This window comes from Manis pentadactyla, chromosome 6 (assembly GCF_030020395.1).
Source record: "Manis pentadactyla isolate mManPen7 chromosome 6, mManPen7.hap1, whole genome shotgun sequence".
Classification (NCBI taxonomy): domain Eukaryota; kingdom Metazoa; phylum Chordata; class Mammalia; order Pholidota; family Manidae; genus Manis; species Manis pentadactyla.
In genome coordinates this window covers 41475361-41498518 of record NC_080024.1, presented here as the reverse complement: position 1 = coordinate 41498518, position 23158 = coordinate 41475361, and the positions used below count along the sequence as shown (strand labels likewise).

The 23158-nt window shown below is 42.2% G+C and overlaps 3 protein-coding genes across 3 annotated transcripts in view; 1 reads left to right on the top strand and 2 right to left on the bottom strand.

The window, feature by feature from the left end:
- LOC130684082 (coiled-coil domain-containing protein 150-like) overlaps nucleotides 1-21314 on the bottom strand; it is a 29670-nt gene extending 8356 nt beyond the window's left edge. The window contains 6 exon segments of the mRNA XM_057503753.1: nucleotides 12422-12548; nucleotides 13462-13631; nucleotides 14408-14501; nucleotides 15577-15746; nucleotides 16614-16742; nucleotides 20232-21314. Coding sequence (XP_057359736.1) covers nucleotides 12422-12548; nucleotides 13462-13631; nucleotides 14408-14501; nucleotides 15577-15746; nucleotides 16614-16742; nucleotides 20232-20555 — 1014 coding nt within the window. The 5' untranslated portion in view covers nucleotides 20556-21314.
- LOC130684077 (uncharacterized) lies at nucleotides 5537-8957 on the top strand. Its single transcript, XM_057503742.1, has 2 exons — nucleotides 5537-7918; nucleotides 8033-8957. The coding sequence occupies exons 1-2, from the start codon at nucleotides 7549-7551 to the stop codon at nucleotides 8290-8292; spliced, it is 630 nt and encodes a 209-aa protein (XP_057359725.1). The 5' UTR covers nucleotides 5537-7548; the 3' UTR covers nucleotides 8293-8957.
- A 182-nt stretch (nucleotides 21315-21496) lies between the features above and the next one.
- Nucleotides 21497-23158, bottom strand: part of LOC118908135 (coiled-coil domain-containing protein 150-like) — a 43061-nt gene continuing 41399 nt past the window's right edge. Inside the window, exon 5 of the mRNA XM_057503752.1 lies at nucleotides 21497-21746. Coding sequence (XP_057359735.1) covers nucleotides 21633-21746 — 114 coding nt within the window. The 3' untranslated portion in view covers nucleotides 21497-21632. The remainder of the gene's footprint in view (nucleotides 21747-23158) is intronic.

The window sequence follows — 23158 nt, the reverse complement described above, 5'->3', positions numbered from 1 at the left end:
GTGGTGCAAAATTAGAATTAAAAGGACAATACTTATTGTAATATTTATAACAATATTTGGGTAGTCTAGCTGGACAGCAAATCATGTAGGTCCTAACAAGATAATTAGCTGTGCTTCATAACTGTTTTTGATTACTTAAGAAAACCCAGTCTTCTCAATTTTAAGAGCTAAGTTTTATTTGCAACGATGTGACCTTCTGTATTTTACTTTAAAACCTTCTACTGTCACTGAGGTTAAATAGATAATTATTTCATAATGATCTGTGATCCTATTTAGTCAAATGTTCAATCTTTTTGACATTTTGAACTTCCCCAAATCAAATTGTAAATGGAGTCTTTTTGACCTCAAACTAACTTTGAGATTTCCCATCAGGTCCCTGGAAAATCTCAAAGGATTTTTCTTCACTTTATAAAAGAGAGATGATAAACCATTTAGGTTTAGATGGTATGTTAAATTATATGGGAAGTATTGTCAAATGAGTGAAGATAAATGTGCTTATATTAACGTGCATTATACAAGTATAACCTAAGAGTTCTAGAAATTCTTTGAAATTCCTAACAATCTCAAATGTCCTGGTATAATGTTATGTCACAGAAATAGGCAAGACCTCTTGTCAGTTCTATTATAAGCTGTATAATGATAATGAGCTCTCATCAGATCTTTAACCATGGGCATTTATAAGTCTTGTCTGTTATTGTTTTACTCTGATGCTTTTGCAAAAATGAGATCCCTGGAAGGACTTCATAAACTACGCCTGTTCACAGGCACCCCTGCCAAAGTACAAGGTGTTGAACCTTGGGTGCATATTTCACAAGTGAAGTAGGCTCTGCCTGGCGGCCCCGTGCAAATACTTCGGAGACCTCAAAATCAAACTGACTGAGGCAGAGAAGTAGCTGACATCAAGGCAGACTGCTTTCTCCCAAGAGTGAGATCAAGAATGTTTCTTTCCATTTCTCTTTCCCTCTCTGACCATCCTTTTCCCAATTCTTTTACCATGAAGGTTTTTATGATTCTTTGGTCCACCTTTTGCCCTGCTCTGGCCTGGAAATACAATGCCATTGTTATATATCTCAGTTCATTCCGACCTCCAACTGACTGTTGGATTTGCCAGGATCCTGTCACAAACTCCCTGATTTCCAATGCCACAGTTTCTCTGGAACAAAGTTAGCCCCTGTCCCTAATCCTAAGGGCCCATTTCCCTCCCTCTCCTTAAAAACTCGAAAGCCAGCAAAACTTGCTTCTAGGCTCTGTTTAAAGAAAGAGACAGAAGCAAGGGTAACCAGAATAAAACCTGTGTGGTCTACAGACGCTTAAATTTTACTGGCCGGCAGGGCTGTCACCTTTCCGGTCCTGAGCCACAGACTCAAACAAGAATTACCAGGAGGCATTCGTGATTCAAAATTAGCTTCCCTTGGCAGACCCCTGCTGCCGTGGCTCGGAGTAAGTGCAAAGGACGCTACAGTCAGGAACATTTCCTTAACATTTGAAGATATTGCAGAATCTGCTGCTAAAGCAATAGCTGCCCAAGAAAAATCCCTAGATGCTCTGGCCAAAATTTCTTGATAATAGACTAGCCCTTGGTCCTCTTTTAGCTGAGCAAGGAGGTTACATTATGGCCAACAACACTTAATGTACTTGGGTTGATACTTTTAGGGGAGATTGAGACTCAGCTATATAAGCCAACTGGCTCGTTCAGTGATCTTAACAAAGTGATTCCTTCAAAGAGGTTTTTCTTTTAGTTACTTGATTTTGATAGATTTGGGCCTTGAGGATCATGACTCTGAAGTACACTCCAGACACTGGGAATTATCCTGCTTATGATAATCATAGGAGTCTCCCTAGTGAGCTATTATATTCTCTCAAAAGCTTTAAATGCACATTCACAGCTGTTAACCACCAAGCAAATTTTTAATACGTCTCAGTTTATCTTTTGACATTACTTGCATCACTTTACAGCTTCCCTCTTCCTCACATGTACCCACTTAGTTTTAGGAAGAAGCAGCAGTTGAGAAGGGGAAGATGAGAAGGTGGTATTCTCTAGGGCTGGTAGTGTTTAACGTATCAAAGAAGTAAAAATTATGTGTACCTTTTCTCTCTATAATTCATTCCTGTCACATTTTTCCTAATTTAACCCTCAAAACAAACCTGTAACAAAGGTGTGACTATTACAATTTTTTGATTGGGGAAACTGACACTCAGAAGTCCTGTCATCTGCACAGATAATGATCGCACAGCTAACAGGAGGCAAGCTGGGACCCTTGAGCAGGGTACTAAGTGCTGGCCCCTGCTGCCGACTCCTCTCCGATGTCACATTCTTAGTCTTCACTGGTCCTTGCTAGAAGGGTTTAAGTATTCGAAGTATTCTGAACAGCTGTCTGATTAAAGGTACCTTTATTTTCAGTGCACCTTTTTGTTTCCCACAGAATTTGCTTTTTATAACACTTTAAATATTTACATACTGCTTTGCAATTCACAAAGCACTATACAAATAGTTGTATTTGACTTGGTGAATGGTCTCCGTAAACTGCATTGCTAAATGCCATCAACTTTGGCAAAATACAGATCAGCCACCCCAACCAATATCTGGAATTATTTTAATTCCTTCTTCCCCTTTGTTCATGATACATTTAGTGTCTGAGGATTTTTCTACTGGCTTTTTAAATTTAGTTCTTTATTTTCAACAGAATGGCTTTGACTGGCCCTAATCATCTAAAACCTAACTGGTCTGGTTTTCTTGAGCCATGCGTTCAGTTTCTCTCCATTCTTGCCTACTCTCCACTGCTCTCAGACTCACCTTCCTAAGGTCTTACACCACACCACCCCTTTCCCAGGCACTTACAGAGCTCCAGTTTTACCTAACAGTTCATATCCAACATTCTGGTAGTCGAGGCCATCTACCAGCTTGTCCCATCTAAGCTGACCACTCTTTTTCAGATATTTCCTAAAGTCTCTGCTCTGATAGAGACAAGCCCTTCTCGTTTGCTTGCATGTCTTGTTCATATTTGTACCGAAGCTTTGTCCTTTCACACACAGTGTCCCAGCCCTGTCAGTTCTGCTAGTGTCATCCAGTACTTTGGTCCGGCTTCCCTTCTCCTTCTGTCACCCAACCAGCCTAAAGCAAACCTTCCCTTACTTCAAATTCCTACAAAATTGTACATAGCCTCTAACTACCCAACAAAGGTCTTCTGATGTTTTCCCTATTTGTCTTAAGTGGAGATCACAATTAAACAAAGGTCATTTAGCACACACCAGAGTGTGGATCATATCTTCTGCTGCTTTGCATGTGCCTCTCAGAAGGCAGATGCATGATGGATGTTAAGTGACTTGAGGAAACGGGTGATTTGGTATCTATCAGATGGCAGTCTCCTTATTCCTCTATCTCCACTCAGTTGTCCCTCTCTGATGGCAAAGCTCTCATCGAACAGTCCCAGTCTGGGCAGAGAATTGTATATCAGAAACTGGTTTTTTTTGTGTGTTGATTTACAAACAGCACTGAGATGACTTGATTGCAACTGGCTTTCTGGTCAAAGGGGGATTAGAAAACCCAAAGAACAACTCTGGCCATTCTTGGAAACCTTATGTAAGAATGAATTAGCATGAGAGTGGCCATCTTAAGGGCCGAAAAGCCATTTTCTGAGTACGTGACTCAGGAAGGGAGGAACTGGGTAAGACTTGATTAACAGGTGTTGAAGAACAAGTTAATCATAGACACCGGGTTGTGGGCGACTGCGACCCTGGTCAGCTAATCATGCATACCGAGTTGTGGGCGGTTGCCACTCTGGTCAGCTTATCTTGCTGAAGCTCCCTAACATTTGAGGAGTGGTCTTATCTTGCTTGCTTTTGCTTAACCCCCAGGATGTGGCACAAGCCAAAAATTATGGAAAATTACTGTGAGAAAATGCTTTTTGAAAATGCCATATAAACCCCTGGCTTTGAGTGCTCTGGGTCCTTGTTGAAACCCGCTGTGTCGGGCAGACACTTGGATCCCAGCTAGCTGGAAATAAACCTCGCTGTGTGACTTGCATTATCGTGAGTGTCTTCTGTCTATTTGAGAGGTGGTCGTCTCTGGATGCTAATATTTTGGGGACTTGTCCGGGATTGCTAGACCCCTCCTCAGGGAGACAGATGACCCCCCAATACCGAGGTTTTCTCAGAAGCCTTGGCAGGAGGTTTGGCCACCTCCAAGAGGGGAGGACTGAAACAGGTCCTCGACCGGAGATACTGAAACAGGTCTCTGCCCAGTCCCAATTGAGAATTCTCACAGAAAGGAAGGAGTGGGTAACGACCCTGGAGGCTCCATTACTGGAAGTCGCGGGAGACATCCCTGACTAGGCGGTGCCTGAACGACGTCCGCAGTGGACACCATTTGGACAGCTAGGTAAGGATCCTGAGGGTAGTGTGATTGAGACGGCGCCTGTGGATGTGGTGTGGCTGACCGGCTGGTGGGTGTTAGAAAACTCAGTTCGAATTTATGTGTTTGCTGGCTTTGTGTCCCTTGCCTTTTTCTGACTTCTTTTTGTAATAATAACGGGACAGGCTCAAGTAATACCTAAGACCCTGCTCCTGAGCCACTTCCCTGAGATCCGTGCCAAGGCTCACAATTATGGCGTGGAAGTAAAGAAAGGTAAGTTTGATACCCTCTGCTCTAAAGAATGGCCTGCTTTTAAGGTGGGCTGGCCACCCAGGGGACCTTTTCCCTCGACATTAAGTCTGAGATATTATCAGCCGGTCCAAATTACAGGGCCACCCGGACCAATACCCCTATATTTTGATGTGGCAGGCTTTGGTAGAAAGTCCTCCCTCCCTAAAATCATTTGACCCCGAGAAGCCAGAGGACACCCCCCCCGAGTACTGGCCGTATCTCGGGCTCCCCACGACCCGACTGTAACCACTCTTACGGCCCGTTCAAAACTCCCAGGGGACCCTTCCAAGAAACCCATCTTACAGGAAGGGTTGGACCTGTACCCCTCCCTGATAGACTTAGATCTTGAAGAAACACAGAGACCCCCTCCATACATGCCTGTGGCGCTGCTCCAACCTAAGGCGGCCACCCCTCCCGAGCCTCCTCATCCACCTCCCCGTCAGCCCTCACAGCCCCAACCCAGGGACCAGCAAGGGGATTAAGGCCCCACAGGCACAGAGAAGAGACCTCAGAAGAGGAACCGTCCTCCTCCACCTCAGCCAGGGCGCCCGTTGTCCCCCTATGGGCCCTGGGTGGTACTGGCCCAGGTGAGGAATGATCTTACCAGTATTGTCCCTTTTCAAGTAATTATCTGTATAACTGGAAAGCTCAGAACCCCCCTTTTTCTGAAGACCCAAGGGGTCTAACAGACTTATTTGAGTCTGTCATGCATACACATAACCCCACCTGGGACGATTGTCAGCAGCTCCTTAAGACCTTGTTCACTACTGAAGAGCGCGAGCGAATCCTCACCAAGGCCAGAAAGAATTACCCCAGCGTCAATGGATGTCCGACAACCTTGCCGAACCTGATCGAGCGCTTCCCCCTGAATAGACCAGACTGGGACTTTGGGAACGCAGAAGGTAGGGAGCGTCTCCGAGTCTACCGCCAGACTCTTATGGCGGGTCTCCAAGCGGCAGCACGCCTCCCCACGAATTTGGCTAAGGTAACAGCTGTAATGCAAGGGGAAAGTGAAAGCCTGGCCGTGTGTTTAGAACGCCTCTATGATGCTTATAGACGGTACACCCCTCTACACCCCCTGGCAGAGGAGAATCAGCCAGCTATATTTATGTCCTTAATAAACCAAGCTGCGCCAGATATTAGGAAAAAATTATATAAGCAAGAAGGATTGGGGGAAATGACCATTCGCGATCTGATGAAAGTGGCAGAGAGGGTTTTCAACACTCGAGAGACCCCGGAAGAAAGAGAGGATAGGATCAGAAAAGACAATCAGGAGTTGCAGGAAAGAATTAGGGAAGAAGACAGAGAGCACCTGGGTAGGGAAAACAGAAGGCAGCAGATGGAGATGGCCAAAATTCTACTGGCAGGGGTGCAAGGCACAGCCCGGGGAAGACCAGGTCCAAGCGGACCCGCCCGACTTTGGAAACCGTGGTGCGGGCTACATAGGGGATAGTGTGCGATCTACAAAGAATATGGACATTGGGAGAGGGAATGCCACAAGTGCCAGGGCCAGACCAGACAAGACGTTCAGGTTTTTCTGGCAGGAATGGATAGTGACTAAGGGAGACGGGACTCGGGTCCCCTCCCCAAGTCTTGGGTAACTGTGTATGTAGAGGGGAAACCAATGGGATTCATGGTAGATACAGAAGCCCAGTACTCAGTTTTAAACAAGCCTACAGAGCCCCTGTCTCAGAAAACCAGCCTGGTGCAAGGCGCAACTGGGTCCAAAGTTTATCGATGGACCAGTAAGTGCCAGGTGGACTTGGGCCGTAATCAAGTGACCCACTCCTTCCTGGTTATCCCTGAGTGCCTGGCCCCCTTGTTAGGGCGTGATCTCCTAACCAAGGTCCAGGCCCATATCCACTTTGAGCTGGACAGCATCAAAGTGATGGACAGCCAAGGACAGCTCCTTCATGTCCTGACCCTGTCCCTCATGGATGAGCATCGCATGTTTGCCATGCATGGCACCTCTCCTCCTACAGAGTGGCCCCACGAGTTGGATTACTAGCTTAGAATGTACCCTCAGGCATGGGCAGAAATAGCGGGTGTGGGTCTGGCAGCCCACTGAGCACCAGTAGTGGTCGAAGTCAAACCCTTGGCCCAGCCCATTCAGGTCCGACTATACCCCATGTCCACTGAGGCACGAAAGGGGATTGCCCCACACATTAACCGCCTCTTAGAAGCTGGGATACTGAAACCCTGCCACTCCACCTGGAACACCCCACTTCTTCCCATTAAGAAACCAGGGGGAAAAGATTACAGGCCAGTCCAGGACTTGAGGGAAGTAAATAAGAGAACCGAGGACATCCACCCCACAGTCCCCAACCCTTACACCTTACTAAGTCACTTACCCCATTCACATGTTTGGTACACCACCCTAGACATAAAGGATGTTTTTTTTAGCATAGCCCTGGCACCCAGCAGCCAAAACATTTTTGCCTTTGAATGGCATGATGACAACACGGGAACCTCTGGACGGTTGACTTGGACTAGACTGCCACAAGGCTTCAAAAACTCTCCAACCCTGTTTAATGAAGCCTTAAATCAGGACCTGGACTCGTTTCGCCAGAGCCATGATTCAGTTACACTCCTGCAGTATGTAGATGACTTGCTTCTCACAGCCCCCACCGAGTCCAAATGCCGACAGGCCACTGGAGACCTCCTCCAGGAACTAGGACAATTGGGTTATCAAGCCAGTGCAAAGAAGGCTCAAATATGCAGGCAGACAGTCACTTACCTAGGATATGAATTAAGCAAAGGTACCAGATGGCTAACAAAGGCCATGAAAGAGACTATTCTTAGGCTTCCAGTCCCGACCTCAGTCTGAGAGGTCTGCGAGTTTCTAGGGACAGCAGGCTACTGCCGACTATGGATTTTGGGGTATGCTGAGATAGCAAGGCCCCTGTATGAAGCAGTCAAACATAAGGCCCCCTGGGCCTGGGCCAAAACAACAAAAGGCCTTTGATGAACTCAAGACTGTCCTCTTAACGGCACCAGCCCTGGCGTTACCAGACCCCCTAAAATCCTTCACCCTCTTTGTCGATGAGAGGAAGGGGATAGCAAAAGGAGTGCTAATGCAGCAGCTGGGGCCATGGAAGCATCCGGTTGCCTATTTATCCAAAAAACTCGATCCAGTTGCAGCAGGATGGCCCCCATGTCTAACGATCATCGCCACAGTGGCCCTAATGGTAAAAGACGCAGACAAACTCACCTTTGGGCAGCATCTAAAGGTGGTAACTCCTCATGCGATCGAGGGAGTCCTGAAGCACCCCCCTGGTAAGTGGATGACCAATACCAGCCTGACCCATTAGCAGGGACTCCTGTTGGACGCACCCCGGATCATCTTTGCCAAACCTGCTCTAAATCCAGCCACCCTTCTGCTGATCCCAGATCTAGAGGTCCCCCTGCATGAATGCCAAGAAATCCTGGCAGAGCTCACCCAGGTGCACCCTGACCTCCAGGACGTCGCCCTTCCCAACATTGAGTTGGTATGGTACACTGGCGGAAGCAGCTTCATCATGGACGGGATGCGAAGGGCAGGCATGGCAGTAGTAGACCAAGACGGGAATGTCATCTGGAGTGCCTCGCTTCCCCTGGGGACCTCAGCCCAAAAAGCCGAACTGATTGCGCTGGCAGAGGCGCTAGAATGAGCTGAAGAGAGATGGGTGACTGTAGCCACTATGCTTTCGCCACTGTCCATGTGCATGGTGCCATCTACTGGGAGAGGGGCTTTGTTACAGCAGAAGGAAAGAACTACACAATCTCCCAGAGGTACAGAGGTTGCTAGCGGCTGTGCAAAAGCCCCGGGCAGTTGCAGTGGTTCACATCCCTGGACACCAGTCTGCCCGAACCCCGGAAGCTGAGGGAAACCGGTGAGCAGATGAGGCCGCAAAAAAGGCGGCAGTAGCTTCACCAGCTTTGGCACTCGCCCTGCCAGCACCCGAGCTTCCGCGCCTGCCCCCGTGACCTGATTACACCCCAGAAGATCTCCAGTGGATCCAAAACCACCACTGCCCAGAGCTTGATCAACATGGGTGGCATCGAGACCCAGAAGGAAGACTAATACTGCCAGCAAAACTAGGACTGTTCCTCCTTTCCAACCTGCACCAAGCCACCCATTTAGGAAAGAGAAAGTTGCTGACAGTTCTCGAGTCTGCCCGCCTTAAGTTCCCCTGACAAGCCGTCCAGATCCAGGAAATCGTGGACCGATATGTCGGGTGCCAGGCTATGAGACCCAGTAGGAAGGGACACCTGCACGCAGGTACAAGGGTATGGGGGAGGGAGCCAGGACGGAGCTGGGGCGTAGCATTTACTGAAGTGAAGTCTGGGAAGTATGGGTATAAGTACTTGCTAATATTTGTTGATACTTTGTCAGGCTGTGGAGAAGCCTTCCCCACGAAACGAGAGACTGTCCAGGTTGTTGCTAAGGCATTATTAGAAATAATCATACCCCAATATGGGGTCCCCGAGGTTTTAGGGTCTGATAACGGTCTGGCTTTCATCAGTAAAGTCCTACAAGGACTGGCCCTCGTGGTGGGGACCAATTGGAAGTTACATTGTGAATATAATCCCCAGAGCTCAGGGCATGTAGAAAGAATGAATTGGACCCTGAAAGAGACCTTATCTAAATTAGCCATTGAGACTGGTGGGGACTGGGTGACCCTCCTTTCCTGTGCTATCTTCCAGGTTCGGAACTCCTCTTATGTGCACAGATTGACTCCCTTCGAAATTCTATATGGGAGACCACCCCCATTATTGTCCGTGCCTTGTCGGAACAAGACCCTAATGTAACCCCAAATTATCTAGCCAGTTTGAAGGCCCTGCAGGAAGTCCAACATGAGATTTGGCCCTTGGTGCGCTCTTTGTATGAGACAACAGACACACTGAACCCAGAACATGGCATCGCCCCATGGGATTGGATATGGGTAAAGAGGCACAGGACCCGAACCTTAGAAAAAAGATGGAAAGGTCCTTACGTAGTTCTTCTGGTTACCTCAATTGCCTTAAAGGTTGATGGCATTGGACATTGGGTCCACCACTCCCATGTGCGCCGAGCCACCCAGCCAGAGCAAAGACAAGCCAGAGAGTGGACCGTGAGGCGGCACCCTGAAAACCCTCTGAAACTACAGACCTTGAGACCTCGAGAACACCCCTTACCTCCCACCCAGCCTGATGATGAAGTGGCTACTAGTCCTGACCCTGCTCAACAACTGGAAAGAAAACCACGCAGAGACCAACCCTCATCGACCTTATAAGCAGACATGGATCCTGATGGATGGAAAAACTGGTAAAACCCTCAACGAAACCTCCAGCACGGCCCCACTAAACACCTGGTTCCCTGACTTATACTTTAACCTAGACAAGGTAGCAGACATCAAAGGAATGAAAGGGGAAACTGGCGTAAAGTGCAGCGTCGGATCTCTGTAAGTCAAAATGGGTTTTATGCATGTCCTGGGTTTCGGAAAAGACCAGATCGGCTTCAGTGTGGAGGAGTTGAGTCCCTTTACTGTGCACAGTGGAGTTGTGTTACCACCAATGATGGAGAGCAAAAATGGCAAGTAACCCCACTCCTCATCACTCTCTCATTTATTAAGCCATGCACCCCAACTTGGTACAATTCTAACTGCAATCTAGTAAAGCTCCAGTTTACAGAAGAAGGGAAAAGAGATAAGTGATGGCTATCAGGGTTAACTTGGGGCCTAGTTCTCTATCAGAAACCTGTGTTTGGAACTCTTCTCCAGATCAAATTGAGAACCAAGCTGATAGTCACAGCTCCTGTGGGTCCAAATCTAGTGTTAGCTCCTCCCGCCCCCCACCCCAATCAGGTATTGGTAATGAGTCCAATAAGTCCAAATCAGGCATTGGCTCCTCCCACCCCTACTAAAAGCTCAGATAACAAGAGCACCCCGAAAAAGGTAACAAAACCCCAGACTCTTATCCACAATACAGTGCTGGCAGGAGGTGTGGTTGTGAGCGCTTCTAGTCACCTAATCTCTTCTCCTTGGCTCACCATGCTGGGCCTTATGGCTGGGCTCATCTTCATAGGAGGTACCTCTGTGACCCCCCTGGCACCTGCTGTGCAGGCCGCTGAGGACCCCCTATGGAAACGGATGCACGCTATGTATGAGACCCTTAACACTACCAGCCCTGACCTCACAGCCTCCTGCTGGCTGTGTTATGATATAAAACCTCCATTTTATGAAGCCATAGGCCTAACTGCCACTTATAATGTATTAACTAGTGTGAATCCCTCTCAGTGTTCATGGGGAGACGGTAAAATAGGCTTAACTCCACAGCATATAAGCGGTAAAGGGACCTGCTTGGGGAAAGTGCCACAGGATAAACAAAGTTTATGCACGTCCATAAATGCCGCCCCTAGTTGGAATAACATAAAGTGGCTAACCCCAGGAAGTGATGCATGGTGGATATGTTCCATGACAGGCCTCACCCCGTGCCTCTCAACCTCAGTCCTTAACGCTTCTAAAGAGTTCTGTATCCTAGTGACTGTGATACCCCACATCCTCTACCACCCCCAGAAAGCATGTGTTCACATTGGAGTAAAGACACGAGCCTAAGAGATAAGAGAGAGCCCATCACTGCTCTAACCATTGCTACTCTATTCAGTTTAGGACTAGCTGGGGCCGGAACTGGCATAGCCTCTCTGGCCACTCAACAAGCAGGTATGTCATCCCTAAGAGCAGCCATAGATGAAGATATAGAGAGAATAGAGACCTCCTTAGTCATTTAGAAAAATCTCTCACCTCCCAATCCGAACTCGTACTCTAAAATAGAAGAGGGCTTGATTTATTGTTCCTCCAACAAGGGGGATTATGTGCTGCGCTAGGAGAAGAATGCTGTTTTTACGCTGATCATACAGGAGTAGTAAAAAAATCCATGGCTAAAGTAAGAGAAGGATTAACCAAGAGAAAGAGAGAAAGAGAAGCACAACAAAACTGGTTTGAAGCATGGTGTAATAGGTCTCCCTGGTTCATCACCCTAGTTTCTACCCTAGTTGGCCCATAAGTTTACTTATATTCATTTTAACTTTTGGCCCCTGCATTCTAAACAAACTTATTAATTCTGTAAAAGACTGTGTTAATACCGTCCAACTCCTGTTCTTGAGACAACAATACGAAAAGTTGCTCCTTCCTGAGAGCCCCTGCGACTGCCCTACCAATGAGCAAGATTCCTCATTGTAACAACAAAAAGGGGGGAATGTAAGAACGAATTAGCATGAGAATGGCCATCTTAAGGGCCGAAAAGCCATTTTCTGAGTATGTGACTCAGGAAAGGAGGAACTGGGTAAGGCTTGATAAACAGGTGTTGAAGAACAAGTTAATCATAGACACCGGGTTGTGGGCGGCTGCGACCCTGGTCAGTTAATCGTGCATACCGAGTAGTGGGCGGTTGCCACTCTGGTCAGCTTATCTTGCTGAAGCTCCCTAACATTTGAGGAGTGGTCTTATCTTGCTTTTGCTTAACCCCCAGGATGTGGCACAAGTCAAAAATTATGGAAAATTACTGTGAGTAAGTGTTTTTTGAAAATGCCATATAAGCACCTGGCTTTGAGTGCTGTGTGTCCTTGTTGAAACCCGCTGCGCCGGGCAGACACTTGGACCCCAGCTAGCTGGAAATAAACCCCGCTGTGTGACTTGCATTATCGTGAGTGTCTTCTGTCTATTTGAGAGGTGGTCGACTCTGGACCCTAACACTTAGAGCCGATTCTCCTCTTAAAGGCATTGACCTAAGAAGAAACCTTTTTGTCCCCTGACCCCATACCTCAGTTGTCTCCCACTGCGCTGCTTTCTTTGCAGTTTCTCTCTCTGTTTGAAATTGCTTTTTTAGAGCTTCTATGCATTCAGCATGAAATTCTGCTTCCATTTTGGACTCTTCTGTCATCCGTTCTCTGTTTTGAAAAAGACAGATGATAAATCACTTTAGAAATCATCTTAGGAGGTAAGATATACCTGGAGGGGAATTTGCAACTGTCCAAAGGTGTGTGATTTACAAATGAGATCAATTACCAGGTAAACTATACTGATCTGGAGCTCATAACAAAAGGAAAAAAACCATTTACCTGTAGCATTAAAAACAAAAAGTCATTCAATATAAAAGGATCCAAACCAAACCAGTGAAATACATACTCTTGTACTCTTGTCTTAACCAATATTGAATAGTCTTGAGCAACATCTGGCCAGATCACAAATATGAAAAATACCTTCTGTGCTTTAGCTTACCCTTGTCTCCCATATCAATAATGTTCACTACCTGAAAGGAATAAAGATCTATGTGCACAGTGCATTTCCCTTGGTTTTAATTAATAACATTTTCATGGAATGTTGTTAATATCTAAGTCATATTTACCTAGACACAGTTTAAGACAAGGCTTTGGCAGCTGGACCTGAACTTGATGGGTTTGATCTAACTAACCTCAGGCCAAAACTGAAAACAATTAGTGTTTTAGCATTTGCTTAGACGGAGTCACCCACTCCTGGACAAGTTATTGTGACTGCTGTTATTCCCTTTCCAAATCATACTTTTAAAGGACGCATAAGGATTTGACGGAGGAGGCTTGGCAGGAAGAGTCCTTCCTGTTTTCAAAAGCAGCGAGCTGAGGGGAGGGCTGACGAGGGTATCCATTTGACCACACACCAGCCAGCCGGCATCTGCTGTGCTCGGTCCTGCCTGTTCTTACCATGGCTCTTTGCTGAGGTATCAGCTCAAAGTAGGAGACAAGGGTTTTCTGGTTTATGTGAATCAGCCAAACTTACTCCCCCTGAGGCTCTTCCCTACTTTCTCTGTGACTACACTGCCCTTACTTGAACGTTTCCAAACTGCGTCGCTCCAGTTCTTTGGTTTCCAGTTTCTGTTGAACATTGTCAAGCTTTGTCTGCAGGTGATTATTTGTCTGGAGAGCTTGCCCCAGGCTCATCGCCAGTTTCCTGTTGTCTTCTGTCGCTACATCTAGAGCTTTTTGTAGAGTCTTCATCTGAAAGAAGTGTTTTTAATTCCACAATAATAGATGCAAGAAGTTCATAACATCATATATTCACTCCTTACACTTTATTATCAGGTGGAAACAATAATTGGAACCAGAACCAGAGGTTCCAGATGCCTAGAATATGTATGTGGGAACTGATTACAGACATTGCTTAGGAAACTCTTAAAACGAATGGGAAGGGTAATGTTCGATTAGATCACTAGAGAGCTTTGGAAAATAGAGTCAACTTAATTTATCCTACGTTTAAAATTTTAGACTAGTTGAATTCCCCCCTCCTGATCCTATGACCTTCTGGTCTTGCTGCCTAGAGAGATAAGAACTGACAACTTGTATATCCTTCCAGAAAAAGCTTATTTATATGAAATACCCATATTTTGTATATGTGCCTATATACAGCTGTATATTCATGTGTGTGTGCATATACATGTGAGGACACACAGGTGTGTGTCTTATTAATAGTGGGATCAGTCTAGCTACTACTGCCTGAGATAAAAGTTAATCTCCAAGCCCTTTACCTTCTACAATCATTTATGCATTAATAAATGAAAATAATGTGGACCATATAAGACACAGAGAACTAGGCCTAACTGAAACTCACTATAAGACAGCAGGTGCATTTCCCATTTGTAATTATGTCACTGTCCAAAGCACAGATTTGAATGGGAAGGAAATTTACCAATTGTTTTTTTCTATTTTTCTAAAATACAAGAGGAAAATTCAATAAATAAATAAAAAATAATAATCTATAAAACCCTGACCCATACCTCACTGTTGTGCTGGGCATCCACAACAAGCATCCTCGCCTGCCACTGGTCCACTTCTGCTTCTAGTTTCTGCACCCTCTGTTGATTTAGAGCCCTGAAATTGGAAAACACAGAATAGGTAACTATAGAAAAGAACCACCCGGGTATAATACTGTTGGGACTTACAAGGCACTCTTCTTACAAGAAGCCCACATAGCATATGGAATAGGCTACAGATGCTCAGAGTATCTGAGAGTTGACAGGTGACAATCAGGAGCCTCGGCTTCATATTAAGAAACAGGCTTCTATGGATTAAAATTTGTCCCATCTGTAATTTAATTTGCCTTGGTACATTAAACTATCAATACGTGTTAAAGACTAACCTATGGGCTGGTAATTTTATTGTGCTGTGTGTATGTGTGTGTGTGTATTACTAGTACAAAACTATCATCTCTGGATGGATTGTCTTGCTGTCTTTGTATCTAGAAACAAAAGCTACCTAGAATTTTACTATGAATGGTAAATATTTTTAATAACCATCACTTTGTTTTTTAAGCTCAGATACACAAAATATGTAAAAAATAAAGCAGCACAATGAAGGATATAAAACTCACTTGTACTCCCATAACATAGAGGTAACATGTACCACTAAGACACTACAATTTATTTTAGAAGTTTTCCTAAATTCAGACCATTTGTTCATTAACCTAAAAGGGAAACTTTTATGTAATTTTGAAACATTCCACTTAGTCTACCTATAAAACATGGCTAGCAGTCGTTCTCAGAATGGTTCTAAAATAATTATTAATCTTTAAATAGGACACTGATAAATGGATAATTAATTCAAACTAAAGTAGGCACTTAGCTTCAATTATCCTGACAATTACTATTCTTTAGCCCTAAAGGGAGGTTTAAATGGTATAGAATACAGCAAGGGTATTACAGCAACATATCACATGAATTTCTAGAATACATACTCTTTTATATCCCTATAAAATATGAGAATTTTGAATTTCAGAAATCAGGGTTATTTCTAATTCCATATTTTCCCTAATTTGCTAGTTCTTTAAACACCATGAGTTTTTCACAAAGGAAGCTCTATAAAGTGACTTTGTTTCTTGATGGCACACTGCTCCTTACTATGCATTAGAAAATTACAAGTACAAAGACAGAAAAATAATCTCCCGTACCTTTCTTTCTTGAGGCCTGCAATCTCCGAGTCCCTCAGCCCAAGCTCTGTTTGGACTTTTTCCAGAGCAGCTTGCATCTTACTGTGAGAAGCCAGCATGGTCTCCAACATGAGTGTAACTTTGCAGTTGTCTTCTTTAGCCTCTGCCAATTGCTGCTGAAAGTTTCCCCCCTAACAGATAATGAGACAAGACAGAAATATTTGATGCTTTCTGGTTACTCTGCTGCTGCTCAGTCCCCTTACTTCCAGGGAAGAGCATGGAAACCAGCCATAGTAGAATGCTCCAAGGAATAAAGTACATTTTTATTTTGTTTATGTTATTGTGTCTTTGAGAAAAAGACAACTAGACCCCTTATCCTATGGATCCTATGGAGACTGAGCAGGGCTTCCCAACAACTGTCAAAGTTCCAGCACATAATGGAACTGGAGACCTCAGGATCAACAACCTCTGGGGTCTAATGGTGGTCCCATGTTGGCCTGCGCTGGGCCTGCTCAGCTATCTTATGATGGGGGGGCAAGAACAAAACACATGTGGAACTCATCAATTCTTTTAGGAAAAAATAAAGTAGAAGCTGCTGAAGAATGATGTAACTCACAGCCCTCTTCAGAGATGCAAAATCTAGTAGCTGCTGTCAAGGACAAGTTTGGGCTGTGACCTCTGTTCCCATCAAGCAAATAAGCAAATACACTGTTAACTAGAAAGCATTTAGTGATTTAACAATATGAAATCACAGCATTTTTATATCATGTTAATAAGACATAAGTAGGCAGAAGTTGTTATTACCTAGGTCAGATGTGTTTCAACAGAAAAATTTGGACTTTTGATGATTTTAAGACAGGAATTTTAAAAATTGGAGTTAAGTTATATATTTTTAAGGGAAACATTTTAAAGGTCTTCTAAAGTTTCCATTACAAAAAAAATCCTCTGACCAATCCTCATTTTTTCTTAGCAAAGTGACAAGAAATGATTATGTCTTGCAAAAGATTTCATAAGAGCCTCATCTCAGAAAGAGACTTCAAAGAGGACTGATGCCTTGCCTTCTTATTCTCCCCGTCCTCCAAAGCCTCGAGGTCTCCTTTCAACTTCTGACTCTCTCTCGGGGCTACATCACGACACTTCATTGTTTGTGAGAGCTCCTCCTCATTCTTTTCAAGAATGGATTTCTCCTTGGTAGGAAAAAAGGAATGGTAACTTTTCCAAAGCATAATAAGATGCAGCAATTTAGAAATCAAACTTAAAATGTTTAATTAAATATTCTTACTATAAATAAGAACCAGCATTGTTCATTGTTTTCCCTTTAAAGAAAACTACAAAGCAAAAAAACCTGAATAAACATGGACAAGCCTTATATATGGTTTGTGATGATCAAAGTACAGAATAAGGGGTAAAGGAGATAAGAAAATGAAGCTAAGATGTAAAATGACAGAGAAACACGAACGTGGAATTTGAAAATTTAATATAAGTGCATGAATAGAATAAAAGCAAAGATTATTAAGTACTAAATAGTGTCACAGAAGAATGAACCCTTATTAGAAGTATTAGATTTTTATATCTCAAAACACTTACTGTATCTACACAATCATTTCAGGTGATCTTCTTACTAAATATCACTCTTTTAAAAAATTTTATTTTGAAGTAATTATAGACCTACAGGATGTTGCAAAAAAAAGTGCAGAGTCCCATGTACTCTTTGCCCTGCTTCTAATGAGTCATGTTTTACATTGCTGTAGTTCAACACCAAAACCAGGAAATTGACTTTGGTTCATTATTGTTAATTAGATTAGTGGACTATAGACCTTACTCAGTTTTCACCATTTTTTAACCTCTGTTCATCTGTGTGTGTGCACATGTGCATAGCTTTATGAACATTTTTATGTGAATGCCAGCACAGTCAAGATACACAACCGTTCCACCACCACAAAAGATTTCACTTGTGGTATTTCTTTGTATTCATATCCCCCCAAGCGCAACCCCTGGCAACCTTTTTTTATTTCTATATAGAATTTAATATAATGTCACTTAATACAACTGATTTTTGTATAAGTAATACATTCACATTATTCTGTAACAGCTTTACTGGGGTATAATTGACATAAAATAAGCTGTGTATAGTTACAGTGTATATTTCATGTGTATAAACTCTTGAAACCATAATCAAAACACTGAACATCTCCATCATCCCAAAAGTTCCCTTATGCCTCCTTGTAATCTCTCCCTTCTCTCCTCCTGTTCCTACATCTCTACCCAAAGCAACAACCGATCTGTGTTTCCTATCACAATAAATTAGTTTTTGTTTTCTAGAATTTTATATAAATGTAATCATATGTACTTTTTTGAATGGCTTCTTTCATTCAGCATAATTATTTTGAGATTCATTCAATCTTTCGTGTTTATCAATAGTTCATTCCTTTCTGTTGCTGAATGGTATTCTGTTATGGGGTATGCCACAATTTACTTATCCATTCATCTGCTGGACACTTGAGTTATTTCCAGTTTTAAGCTATTACAAACAGATATGCTGTGAAAAGTTGTGTACAAGTTTCTGTGCAGGCGTATGCTTTCATTATCTTTGGTAGATACTTGGGAGTGGAATGGCTGGGTCATACTGTAGTGGTTATGTTTCACTTTTAAAGAAACTACCAACCAATTTCCCAAGTGTTTGCATTACATTACTGTGGAATGGCTGGGTCATACTGTAGTGGTTATGTTTCACTTTTAAAGAAACTACCAACCAGTTTCCCAAGTGTTTGCATTACATTACCTTCCTTTTAGCAGTGTATGAGGCTTCCAGTTGTTCTACATCCTCACTAACACTTGGTATGACCAGCTTTTCAATTTACACATTCTAATGGGTATGGAGGCTTATCTCATTGTGGTTTTAATTTGCATTTCCCTAACGACTAGTGTTTAACATCTTTTCAAGGCCTTATTTACCATCCATATATATCTTTTTGGTGGAATGCCTGTTCAAATATTTTGCCCATTCTTTTTCTTTGATTTTCCTAGTGAGTTTTGAGAATTTTTAATATTTTGGAGGCAAGTCCTTTATCAGATAGGTGATTTGCAAACATTTTCTTCCAGTGTATAGTTTATCTTCTGATTATCTTACCAATATCTTTTTCCTTTATGACATTATGCTTTTGATGTCAACACTTAAGAAATCTATGTAATTTGAGGTCACAAAGATTTCCTCCTGTTTTCTTCTAAACATTTTACAGTTTTAGGTTTTACATTTAGGGCTCTGATCAATTGTGAGTTAATTTTTATATACAGTGTGAGGTATAGATCAAAGGATTTTTGTTTGCTTTTGCATATGCCTATCTAATTGCTCCAGCACTGTGTGCTGAAAAGGCCCTCCTTTTTCTGCTTTCACTTTCGTTGAAATGAAATGTTCATAAAGTTATTTTGAGTAGAAAGCTCAGTTCACATTACACTTCAGGTACATAAGAGTGAAGTGTAAAATCTCCCAAACACTGAATTTCCTTACGCAAAACTAAGTTTTTAAAAAATTTAAATTGATTTTATATAAAATCAATGTATTATGAGTTAGGTATCTGTGCATTACAAGTGTATATATTCTTTGTCTTCTACCCCTTTGGAACACAAACAGTAAAATTCTACATGTACTCTTCCGAATCTTGTTTTAAACTATACATACACACATATGTATATATGTCTTTCAGCAGTATTCCAAACCATAGATACACAATGATTTATTTGGCCAGTGTCTTATTGATGGAATTTTGTTTGTTTCCAGTGTTTTGCTACTACCAAACAAGGTTACGAGTAACCTTGTAAACATGTCACGAGTAACCTTGTAAACATGTCACATGTACAAGCTAGTGTATCTGTAGGCAAGAGTCCTAGAAGTACAATTGTGGGGGAAAGTAATAAGTATTGTCAAATTGCCCTCCAGAGGAAGTTGTACCATTTTATACTCCCAACAGCAAAAAAGAATGTTTTCCCCACACTTTCCTCAAGGTTATTACACTTCTTTAAAACTTTTCACCTGTAACACTTAAAATACTTTTTCTGTGAGGATCCAAAAATAGTACCCAAGCTGCCAATATATAGGTTCTAAAAACCTATTTGATTTTGTTTTAGAAAGGTACAAAAGACAGACTGTATTTTATAACCTTCTTATAAACACAATTTTACTAGTGTTTATAAGGCCACTAGCAAAATATGTTCACAGAAATGTTCTAGTCAACTGTAGAAGACAAGCTATAGTACTTACTATTTTCATGTATCAAACAAAGATGGATGCTCTAAAAAGTTTTCTTTGGAAAATATTTTCCATGTTCAAGTTCTTAGGGCTTTAAAGTATTTCTCTCTTAAAATCAGACTTTCTCTAAATATTTTACTGCAGATATTAAGGTTAGGTAGATATCTTTAAATTAAAAAAAATTTTTTTAAACCTGAATGGTTACTGTTGAGGCAAATGTGGTATTTCTATGTCCAAAATAAAAATGAATTATGTGATAGCCAGAGTAATAGTTTCAATCTACCTTGTCAGTTTTTCCTATTTGTGAAGAACCTGGTTTCTTTATTGTTACTCGTACCTCCAAACATTATCTTTCTGGGTTGTTACTTCTTTGCTTCATTGTGGTGTAAGTTGGAATTACCTTACGATTTAATTTGTGGTCTTCACTTACCGAATTCAGTTTAAGAAAATTTGGCGACTCATCATTTATTAATGGTCTTGAAGCAAGAATGTCTATTTTACCTTCCAGCCTCCCCTCCATAGTTTTAATAGCATTGAAAAGAGTCTTTAGAGAGATTCCAGAGTCTCCAATCTCCTGAGAAGATCTCAAAGTCCGGGTTGGAGCACAGGTCACAGGGCGTGTGGAGTCGGGAGTAACTCTGGGCAGTCCAGCGGAGGCAGCTCTTTCCTTCCCAGTGTTCGCGTGGGGCCGATAGCTTTCAGGGGGCCTGGAAAGTGCAGGCCTCTCCGGAGACTTCCTTCTTCTGGGCAGCATCACCAATTAGAAACAGTAAGATCAACTCAAGTAGAATTGTTTCGAGTTCCCCTTTTACTAGAGAAACAACGCAATGTTCTAAATGAAACCGCAGTGGAAAATATGCTTGGAAATGTATTCCTTTGCTTTTAGAATGAAGAAATCGCACTGTAAAGTATGTCCTAGTGAAGAAACACACTTTGAATCAAACTCCCTGTAGAAGAGCCTATCTCACAAAGGCCCTGTTTACCAGCATGCTCAGGGGTTAGAACCCTAACAGGATTCCATTTGAAGTCACAATATGGTTGCTTGGTTACCAGGGCTTTATGTGCACACAGTTACAGATACAAAAGGCGCACATGCTTATGCTGAACGTTAAAGATTTAAAAAATGATAATTTCATACATGGTAAATTTATAAGACACTGAAATGAATCTCTTTAGGTAACACATTCCTGGGTTATTTTCTTCACTAAATGTCGTGTATATGCGTGTTGTCTAACTTTCTTTACTCATTTACTAAAATGCTATGTGTCCTGCAGAAGGTCTTCAGCTTCAGTGGCCACATACTGACAAGTAATCACCTTCACTACTAACAGATCTTTCAGGTGAGCTGTTGCAGGTGTGTCTTGGTGGCACTGAGTTCTGAGTTTGCCTATAATTCAAAAACCAAAGGTACTTCTTTAACATCTGCCGAAAGTTTTAAGGCTTCCTCTGTGAAACCACTTCCCCTATGAAAGCATTTCTCAATGTTTCCATCGTAACGGTGCTCCCTATGAGTGCTCATAATACAATCTATTCTGCTACTGAAAGGCATAACTCTCTATTCTGTTGAAGTTTGTTGACTATATTCCTAGACCTCTAAAATTGGAGCATAGGCCAGTTGATATACCAATCCTGCTTCAGGCATCTTTATGCATTTCTCTATGGCTTAGCAGGTACTTGTGGGTAGTGGGTGTTTAAAAAATGTTCATTGAATTTAGTCAAGTGAGAGAATATTCATCTTTGTGGGATTTGTATGGTAAGGTGGGGAGAAAGTCATCAATTTCTTAAAAACTAATTCAAATAATACAGCAGCAATCTGTTTCTTAGTTATTAATCAGACCTGAGCATATTTCCACTCTAGCGCCTTGTTCATCTTGCATAGATGGTCATTCTGTGAAGTGGTTTCAGCAAAAGACTGTAGTTGTTCTTCTAGCTGTTTAACTTTTATCTAGGGGGAAAACAGTAACAAAATAAGCCCATTTATTTTATATATATGTACACACACACACACACAAACACAGATGTACACACTAAAGGGGAAAAAGGATGTCACAGGTTTTGAATAAATCAGAGAATCCTTAAAACATGTAAAAAAGCAATCCTGAGTTTTTCTAATCATACGAAGAATGCTATTTCATTAATACAGCTATTTCAACAGCCAAAAGTGGGCTACAGCTATTTAACGTGCTGAGATTACTCATTTGGTTTCTGTTGCTTGAATTACTAGAGTTTTTCAAGTTTTCCAAATACTCCAAATTAACATGACTTAGGAATGTCACAGTGAGACTTTGTGGGTAATATATTTCCTTTTTAAAGGAATTGTGGTACCTAGCATTCAAAACCCTTTTTTTAGTATGGATAATAAGAATTGTCATTGTGCAAGGAGATATAGATTGTCTTTTACCAACAGGATTACAGAAGTGTAATAAATGGAATTCTTATACACTGAATTATATTTTTAAACTAAGCCATAAAGATGACTTCTCACATCTTTCCCTTTAAAGAAAACGATCATTTGGAGGGATAAAAATCATTAATATTTTCTCACAGATCTCCAAATGTGTTTTTCCACATTTTCTTTCTTTTATTCCTAACCATCTTCTATAAATCAGCAATTAACATTAGTGAGCCTATCCCTAAATTAGGGAAAATTTCATCCGGAATTTTTTATTTAAATCAACTTTTTCTTCCCTTGATAGGTTTGCTTGTTTCCTGCCTGTGGAGAGTAAACACCTCTTGGCGATAGCTACTGGACATTTTCAGGTACTGTTAAAATTTGAGTGCTAATACTGTTTCATTGGAAATGTTGCATGGAAACACATTTTCTCTCAGGAAATACCTCGTTTCATCAGTAGGATCCCTCTCTGCCTATTTCTGTTGCTCTTTGCCAGTGTACAGTATAAAACTTCTGCGGTTCTCCCCAAAGGCATCAGTAAGAGTCCATCATGGTTTTCATTTAAGATTCAAGATTAAAATGGCTGCTTCTGAAGAGAGGTACCGATGCAACAATTGTTCTTATTTTAAATATAAGCAGACTGCTGTTAACCTATAGACCCAGTGGCAAATGGACTGATATACTTTGAAGACTTTTAGATTTGCCTCTCTTCAAGCAAAACACAGAATATCTTTATTTCATAATATTTCTCAGATAATTTATCCTAACTCAGTCTCTGGGTACTAATAAAATTCCCTGAAACTTGTCAGATGTCATGTTTACATCTATGAAGCACTTTAATTTGTGTATTAAGTTTCTTATATGACAGGATTTCTAATTCAGGATATTCAAATGGGAAAGAACATAGAAGCAAATCCTGCTGCCCCCAAGAGATCTGGTGTTCCTGTGTCATTAAAATCCAAGCA

Excerpts from the sequence above, each read along its gene's own strand:
- LOC130684077 (XM_057503742.1), top strand. The coding sequence starts at position 7,549 with ATGAAGCAGTCAAACATAAGGCCCCCTGGGCCTGGGCCAAAACAACAA. Across the intron at positions 7,919-8,032 it reads AGTCCTGAAGCACCCCCCTG|ATCTAGAGGTCCCCCTGCAT; the intron begins GTAAGTGGATGA and ends TGCTGATCCCAG.